This window comes from Anarrhichthys ocellatus, unplaced genomic scaffold (genome assembly GCF_004355925.1).
Source record: "Anarrhichthys ocellatus isolate YVR2014 unplaced genomic scaffold, GSC_Weel_1.0 scaffold182, whole genome shotgun sequence".
Classification (NCBI taxonomy): Eukaryota; Metazoa; Chordata; class Actinopteri; order Perciformes; family Anarhichadidae; genus Anarrhichthys; species Anarrhichthys ocellatus.
The window spans coordinates 57,809-66,523 of NW_022280212.1; the positions used below are offsets into that span (position 1 = coordinate 57,809).

The 8,715-nt window shown below is 43.4% G+C and overlaps 2 protein-coding genes across 3 annotated transcripts in view; both read right to left on the reverse strand.

Annotated features, from left to right (window-relative positions):
- Positions 1 to 2,198, reverse strand: part of LOC116400571 (sodium channel protein type 2 subunit alpha-like) — a 33,331-nt gene extending 31,133 nt beyond the window's left edge. Inside the window, exon 1 of the mRNA XM_031878479.1 lies at positions 1,481 to 2,198. The gene's annotated coding sequence lies outside the window, so the exon portion shown is untranslated. The remainder of the gene's footprint in view (positions 1 to 1,480) is intronic.
- A 1,228-nt stretch (positions 2,199 to 3,426) lies between these two features.
- Positions 3,427 to 8,715, reverse strand: part of ssr1 (signal sequence receptor, alpha) — a 6,854-nt gene continuing 1,565 nt past the window's right edge. The window contains exons 2-10 of one of the 2 annotated variants that reach the window (XM_031878477.1): positions 8,517 to 8,644; positions 7,805 to 7,901; positions 7,398 to 7,501; positions 6,573 to 6,731; positions 6,225 to 6,301; positions 6,071 to 6,149; positions 5,541 to 5,634; positions 5,168 to 5,182; positions 3,427 to 4,926 (exon numbers count right to left, since the gene is read on the reverse strand). In XM_031878477.1, the coding sequence (XP_031734337.1) occupies positions 4,859 to 4,926; positions 5,168 to 5,182; positions 5,541 to 5,634; positions 6,071 to 6,149; positions 6,225 to 6,301; positions 6,573 to 6,731; positions 7,398 to 7,501; positions 7,805 to 7,901; positions 8,517 to 8,644 (821 nt within the window). In that variant the 3' untranslated portion in view covers positions 3,427 to 4,858. The remainder of the gene's footprint in view (positions 4,927 to 5,167; positions 5,183 to 5,540; positions 5,635 to 6,070; positions 6,150 to 6,224; positions 6,302 to 6,572; positions 6,732 to 7,397; positions 7,502 to 7,804; positions 7,902 to 8,516; positions 8,645 to 8,715) is intronic. The other variant, XM_031878478.1, reaches the window with a different exon arrangement.

Here is an 8,715-nt window from a genome sequence, read left to right on the forward strand (position 1 = left end):
TGGACACTAGAGAGAATGCAGCTTTAACACATGAAGCTTTGACTCTTTAAAGACCTGGATGTTGCTGATATCTATGACGCATTATTTTTTAGAGGTATATCGCTGCTCACTGAGGTTAAAGGTAACAACAGCTTGAGGACTTCTGTCAAGGACACTTCAGAGTCGACTACCTTTTAAAAAACACAACTAATGTTGATGCAGGTTTGAGTTTTTACCGTAATGGCAGGAATATAAGACATCATTATGAGACCATATGTATTTTTGAGTCATTTAAATGACGTACGGGAGAAAGAAAGAAGAGATTTCAGAAGCTGTTTGGTTTGGTCTGTGAGCAGAATGTGACGGATTCATCCAGAAGCCTGAAGACCAGAAGTCACCAGGAAGCTCCAGCCAACAGATATTCTGTCGTTGAATAAATAAATAATCTAAATATCTCTACTAACGTTCCTGAAGCGACAAAACTTTCGATGCAAAAAATCCAAACCCATTGCATCATTAGAACAAAGGTATAGAAGACAGATTCAACCGGTTTCTCCGTGTGAACACTCAGAGAGTCCAACCAGTACCAGAGGAATATCACAGGAGATGAAATGCACCAGAGACCAACACGCTCACACAGATGATGTACTTATATCATAACGCAAATATGATGCACTTAAGAATACTTCTGTAATATAAAAACAGCAACCAAACGTATGAATATTAGAGGGATTTTGTGTATTTTTACAGCGATACAAACACGTTTAAATCTTATGTAGTTACTGTAAATCCATCTACACATCTGTGCTCAGCCACCAGAGCAATATTAAAGTCTGCAATAAAGGATCGATTATAGAAAAGGGTTCTTTTTGCGCACTTCTAGATTAAAATATTACAGTTTTGTACCAAAGAAGAAAAGAGGTAAATAAATGTTTCCTCTTCTTATTACATGAACTGAGCCGCTTAATGAATGGAAAGTGGGGGCACGGCTCGGCTCGGCTCGGCTGAGACAGAGCGCTGTGTTGCATAGGAACAGAGGAAACTGAGCCTCTGGAGGCAGAAAGAAGCTGAAAACACGAGATGCGCTTTAAAGTGCGTGTTTTCAGGACACAACTGAGTCTGCGCTCCCAACAACTATTCACACAGCGTGTCAGCGATCATCGGCAACGCGAAGAGTTGTGTGATTGTAGAGGTTGTGTGTAAATCAGCGCTTTTCTTAATTGGATTTGCTTCACTGGCATCATTTTCTGATGCCTTTGCGCAGAAACACGAGTTTTAAACGTAGTTCCATCTTCATGTTGAGCGGAAACATTCTGACATTTGGTGCCGAACTGATGGAAGTTGTGTTGTGTTTGGAGATAAATTAAAAAATGTATATTTCTGCTTAACAGGCGTGATGTAGACTCAGTGTCGCAGGTGCTTTTGTCTTGTCAGGATCCACGAAAGAGGTCAGAGTTCACATCCCCAGAAGCCTTTACGCAGTAATAAAGAATGTACTCACATGTGAAACTCCTGCGTTGGAAAAACTGCGGATTAGTTTTTGTGCTGTTTTTTGAGTTTCTTTTATGTCACACCATCAGCATCACAGCTGACGCATCCCATCCGGAGAGGAGGCGCGAGGTGGCCGCTCCATGAGCGCAGGAACTCCGCGTAAAAGTGTTTGAAGAAGATCTTGGAGGAAGAAGCTTGTTTTGGGTTTTTTACATCCAAGCAGAGCGATGATGATGATGGTGGTGGTGGTGGTGGTGATGGTGGTGATGATGGTGCTGGTGGTGGTGATGAGGAGCGGCAGGCGCGCTTCAGTCCAGCCGGAGAGAGGAACGTGCGCACCGGGCAGCTTCACTCCGTCTGCTCCGCTTCCTCCGACATCTTCCCAACTTCTTTACTCCTCCGGAGGCTCCAGCTTCCGTTAATCCTCCGGTGATCCGGTAAAACTCTCCTTCACCTCAGAGAGGAAACACTAACTGATGTTTTTATTTCTTCTCCTCCTTCTCAGGTGTGATGATTAACAAGAGCCACACACGCGCTTTCAAAATAAAAGTCCTCTCCTCGTGCAGCTCCAGCTGTTGCTTTTGTTTTCTTTGATGTTTTTTTACCTTTTGGAGAAATGAAGTGAGAAGTTAGTCCCGTCAGACCGGAGTGTTCGGCTGCGTGTCGGTGCGTCTGTAGGTCGGTCRGTAGGACTGACCGACCGGACTCTCATCGTCCCCGACGCTTGATCGCCCCATGCACGCGGAYGGAGAGAGAGAGAGAGGGGGGGAAGGAGAGAGTGAAGGAGAGAGGAGAGAAGAAAGGAGAGAGGAGAGAGTGAAGGAAAGAGGAAAGAGTGAAGGACCCTTGGGGCTGTTGGAATCACTCTCACAGCCTGACGTTCCCTCAGTTTGATCAACCTAAACTTACTCAGTAAGGCCCCAGGCTCACAACCTAGGACAATGTGGAGGAAGTGGCGTGATTTTAACTCCACAACACTGGACTTTGGAGATGGGTGGGAGGGGCTAACCGTCAGAAACCCCTTAGAAGCACTCTCTGGCTTTTTGAGGGGGAAGCGATTGTTCTTTGATATGGCCCTGGCCTCAGGGTCCCTGGGCTGAGTGGTGGGGTGGGGTTTTAATGACACAGGAGCCAAAGTATTCTTGTGTCCTAACTTTACCGTCCTTTTGTCAGTAGTCAAGGAGAGGAGAGGGGAGGAGGGGAGGCGTCTGTTTTTGAGCTGCTTTTGAAAATCTTTGAATTGTTTTTTAAGTCTTAATTGTCGTAAGTATGTGGAAATCAACTTTTGTATTGGAGTCCATAATCATCTCTTCTAATGTGAGTGGCTTGGCATCCTGGAGCTGTTTTTGTTGGGTTAGGGTTAACCCTAACCCTACTCTTCCTCCTGGATTTGTACACAAGAGTGCACGGGAACACTAACGCCCTCTCTCTTGTCTCTCTGTAGTCACTGCCAATATGATGAAGGCGTGAACAGTAATAAAAACTGATAAGATAAATATATAAAAAGCTCCCAGAAATTGCACCATTTACAGTACAAGAGCCGGACAACAGCAGGTTCACTGGGCTCCAACTACAGCGATAGGACACACACACACACACACACACACACACACACACACACACACACACACACGTCTTTCTGGGGGCAGCACTCATGACGTGTTTGTGTGGTCGTGGTGTGTTCACACCTCCGCCCCTGAAAACCTACAAATTCCACATTTTGCCCGACGAACAATTCAATACCTAGATGTTAAAACGTTAAACAAGCACATCACCTGTGAGGAGCTAAAATCATGTTTGACATGTCTGAATTAAAAGTGACGATTGATCAAGATCTTCATCACCTGATTCTTTCAGCTCTACTTGCAGCGTAATGTGATTTATTAACAGTTTGTAACATCGAGTTCCAGTGAAATCGGATTAAAATGAGCAGAAACAAATAGAAACTGAGCCGACAGCAAATCATCAAAGTTTATTTCCTGCACATTTAAAAGCAAATAAAAAGTATTAGTACGTTTCTCTGAATGACAGCCCCGTTTATTTTAGTACGAGAGACTTAAGCTCCGCCCCCTGGAGACTCAGGTGTGTTCTGCAGCTTTAAGAGTCCGACACGCAGCTACAGGTGGACTCCTCTCAGAGACAGAGCTTTAAAAAGGACTAAACTCTAGAACCGAGTCCTAGAGCGAGTCGGTGTCGCCCCCTAGTGGTGAAATAAAAAAAACAGTGCACAAACACCCGCTCCCGCCCCGCCCCTTGTTTAAACCCAATCTGTCACTCAAATAAATTAGCTCAGTAAGTTCTGCTCTCATCCATCAGACAGTATTTACACCAGTGCTTCAGCCAGTTTTCACAATTCAAAGAAAACAAAAAAGACTCAAATTATTGTCGCTCTGATTTTGAAGAGAAAACAGAAGTTTGGACATTTTACAGACAAGAGAAGTAGAAAAACAGGCACGCGGCGAGGCGTCGTGATGATGAGCTCAGGGTTTAAAGGGCCGGTTGATCTCCGCTCACGACCTCAGGGAATAAAAGGTCTTTAGATTCACACCCAGCCTGAATTTAAATTGCTTGTTTTTCCCGTCCACAACAACGATTATGATAGAAGTCTACAACACTGTGGAAGCTCCTGCAAGCCGCCTCCATGTTTAACTTACTTCCACGTACAAAGTGCCCTCCTGCCGTCTGCAGGACGAAGACTCGACTCCGCTACACGTCTGTTTAATAAAGTCTGCAAGGACGTTCTAACCAGACGGTGAAATGAGAGAAGCGACAGCAGAATAACTAAGAGATAAAAACAAGTCAAAGAGTCTCCTTCACTCACAAGAGTGGAGCTGCAACGTCCAGCATCAAGTCGTCTGCATAACGTTTGATCATCTGTAGAGAACACGACTTCTTCAGATTATTATTACGTTCTAAAGTCAAAGATGTTCAGTTGAAGACCTTATCAGAACAATAGAAGAGGGAACGGAGACATTTCACATGTTTTGGCTCATTGTTCTTTGACTTAATTGATTTTCTACTCTTAGTTTAGTTGCAGCTCTACACCAGAGAGGGACGTAAACAAACAACGATCACATGATCAGCTTCAACAAACTAAATATCATCTAAAGAAAAACCAACAATCTTTAGAGAAAAATGTGCCGTTTGAACCCAAAACAGGACGAACCGTTTCACACTGTGTGTGTGTGTGTGTGTGTGTGTGTGTGCAACAGTTTCTAAGCTTTAAGTAGAGAGCCAGCCGTTGCTGTGCTTGGCACTGGTTAAAGTTTTTCAGTAGAGAGGACAGAGTGTGGCCCTCCTCCTCCTCCTCCTCCTCCTCCTCCTCCTCATCATCTTCCTCCTCCTTCACCGGTGGTATGGTTTCACCACCGTGTGTTCATGGCGCCCGTCACTCGTCCGAGCCGGCTGAGCGTTTCTGGTTCCTCTTGCGAGGAGATCTTTTTGGAGACGCTTTGTCTGAGAGAGAAAGAAGAGAAACGCTGAGTAAAACAAACACACACACACGCCTCAGAGTGGCCTCAACGCTTCACCACAACATTTAATGAAACACTTTCAAAGCATCTGTACCGCTAAGAAGCTCCATTTGCAAAAGTGAGAAACATCAGCACTGCATTTACACATACACACTCCTACCCATAAACACACACACACACACACACACACACACACACACACACACACACAGAGCAGACCTCACCTCTGCGACTCTGCACTGAAGAGGTAAACATGACAGCGAGGAAGGAGGAGAGAGGAAACAGAGAGTGAGTGACCTCATGCACAGTGAGGTTAAAGGTGAAACAGGAAGAGGAACAAACAGCTGATTCTGTGAGGAGAGAAAAACATCAACGAGATAAAAGAGGAAAAACGGTTCATCATCGTCAAGTGAGGAGAATTTATCACAACACGAGCCAACTAGCTCAGTTATAAATGATGAACTTCTGTTCAAAATACTGTCTGAAGATAGTGGAGTGAGAGACGAAGAGCGAGAGAGAGCGAGCGAGAAGGAGAGTGTAGAGGAGGATGTAGAGTGTGTGAGGAGTGAGTTAGAGGAGTGAGTTAGAGTGACCTACTGATCTGGTTGAGTGTCTCCTGAGGGATCCAGCTGAGGTCGACATCGTTGTGACTTGAAGTTCCCATCTCCACCTTTGCAGCTGGACGTCTCCTCTGAGAAAATACCGGTAGAAATAATAATTCATCATTTAGTCTATAAAACTACACCGTGTATCACAACCAGAAGCTGTAAATAAACGACACTATCGGTTCATTGATTTTCATCTTTCCGACGGTCCTTGAACTCATCATAGGCAACAAACACTTCCCTCAGAAACAAAAAACATTTTATTCTTCATGTTGTCATTATAAATGTCTCCTCTAATAAAGCGTTCACTTTAACCAGATTGTGTAGAAAAATTAAATTGTGAAACTATGAAGTCATGATTGATTCATCTGAGACCAACAGCTTGAGCTTCACAGAGTTATTTAAAAAGGTGAATGTTTTGTATTTTTCACAGATAAATGATCATTTTCTTTCACTGTTGTGACTGATTTTCCAGATACAGAGGGTCCAGTGTTTGTTTGTTTGTGTTTTAAATATTCGTACCTTTCTGGACTCCATCAGCTGGTGAAGACCGACGACCACCAGCAGCCCGAGGCCCGACAGGAAGACGTACAAGAAGATCCTGAGAGACGGAGACGGAGGAATAAACGACGGCAGAGACGCAGAACAATTAAATAAATACGATGCAATCGCTTACGTCTCTCCGTCTAGTCCATCCTCTCGCTCTGTGACGGTGACCGTCTGGTTGAACACGGCGTCCTGGAAAACGTTTCCCTACAGAAAGAAAAGAGGAAACGCAACAAATACAGATTAGAACTCCACAATCGACACGTTTCATCAACTCTGAAGGAATAAATGATGCTGTGAAAGGGTTAAAACGAGACTGTAAGCTCCGTCCTGCAGAGCCTTTCGGACGTGAAGATGAGACGTGAATAGTTCACTGATTCACATGTCGGAGGACTGAGTCGGTACTTCTTACGTTATCTACTATTAGTAGCAGCTAGAGATAATACACAATAATAAGCTAGAAGCTGGCACTTCTTACGTTTCCGTCCTTGTAGTTGAGGTTGATGACGAGTCCGAACGGCCGCCCCCCCATCGGCTCCGCTGGGATGAAGGAGTACTCAAAGGTCGCCTGTTTGGAGGCCGGGACCACGATGCCGAGCTGGAGGGCCGTGAAGTTCTGGATGTAGAACTGGTAATCCTGAGAGGAGGAGTTACAGTTAGAGAGGAGGAGGGGAGAAAGAAGGAGAAAGGTAGAAGAAGAAGATTCTTACCTGGAGCGCTCAACTCACGAATAGAGAAGTCAAAATATGAAATGTTGATAATATCACTTTTTATTCATGTTTACTATAATCTGGAACAGGTTTATAGCTACTTGACTAAAATATCTGTTATCATCAACTGTTTCCTTTTACTTTGTTTAAGTCCTTTATAGTATTTTTGCATAAAAACACACAATTGAAATGATTAGGAAGAAAACGATTTTATTTTAATTGATCTATTAGAAGTATAATAATGTTGTTAGAGCTCGTGTTATGAAGGTAAACAGCTCATAATTCATCTCTAATATCTATTTACATTAACGTGAACACATCTCCTTCAAACTACTGGATTCATTCTAGTTCATCACCAAAACTACATTTTACAGATGACATGTGAACACATCATGATAACGTTATAATGTACCTTCAGCCAGTACTCATGTTCACTGAGCAGAGCCTGAAGGCATCATAATGTAACTGAAGTGAACCTCCGTTGGTTAGCCGTTAGCGGTGCTGCTAACGTTGCTAGCTCTCCTCCTGTTGCTTTAATAAACACCGATTGGTTGTCCTGAGAGGTTAAAGGTCGTGGTTGGAGGAGGACCTACCTGTGGGTAACGGAAGGAGGCGTCCAGAGACTCAACTACGAAGTTCTCTGGTCCTTTGTTGGAGAAACCGAGGAGGAACTTCACGATCTCGTTGGCAGGGAAGTCTGAAGAAGAAGATGAAGAAGGTGGAGAAGGAAAAGAAGAGTTCATTCTGTTGTCTGAAATATTGCGTTTTCTTTAGTGACGTCTCGTTTCACCAGAGCTGTGGTCAAAGATGATCTTAAACTTCATTCCAAAGGTTGGAATTTAAATTAAATTGTGGGGCGGCATCATCTCCTTTCATTAAGGAAGGCCCAGTGTTTCCTTTGCTTCAGGAGATAAGAAAGGAGGCATTGAGGCACCTTTCCTCTGCATTTAGAGGATTCGACCAGCTCGTATACTTCTCTTCAGAGGAAAAGAGTTCTTACCGTCTCCTTTGACGAAGAGGATGGTGGTGTCAGCGTTGGGAGAAGCCTTCACTTCTCCAACCAACGCTTCCTCTTCTTCTTCTTCTTTTTCTTCCGTCTACAAACAAACACAAGTTTAACTTCAACAGGAGCTTTATGTGAGGTTATGTCCTCACTCGTTCACATCGTTTTCCTTCCCTCAAGAAACAGAACCAGATGTTTTTAACTCTACTAAATAAGCTAAATGTGCTTAAAATAAAAAGGTCATCAGCTTCCTGATACGACTTTAAAGAGCTACCGGGACTTTAATAAGAAAAGAATTTGAACTTTTTGAGTTTAGAAAACGCTAGAAAAGGAGGAGGAGGACGGCAACGACGACGAGAAGAAGAAGTTGAAGGGGAAGTAGTAGGAGAAGAAGGAGAAGAGTGAAACAGTTTTTGTCTGCCGGTTAAAAACACATTTAATTTGAAACTCATAGAAAAGGCTAAAAATCCTCATATTAGCAGAGTTTTTGCTTCAAGACAAAGTGTCAAACTTCCTGTCTGTTGACTTTTAAAACTATAATTAGAAACAAAAAAGCATTTTTAAACACAGAAAAATAACAATAAATATTCATATTAACTACATAATCCACATGTTACATTAAATCCCTCCAGCATAACAACAGATGAATAATGTTTAAAAAGAGACAGAATCATCCTAATGATGCGATTATTATTATTTTTTATCTCACCAGCTCTACGTTCTCATCGTCTTCCACTTCAGCCTCGTCGTCCTCGTCCGTCACGTCATCCACGACATCTTCATCCACGGCCTCAGCCTCCTCATCCTCAGTCAGGTCCTGGGCGCTCGCCATCGGCCCTGATGGAGCATTGTTCAAAATAAAAAAACACTCAGCATCAACACATAAAGGAACACTTCATCCTTCAGTT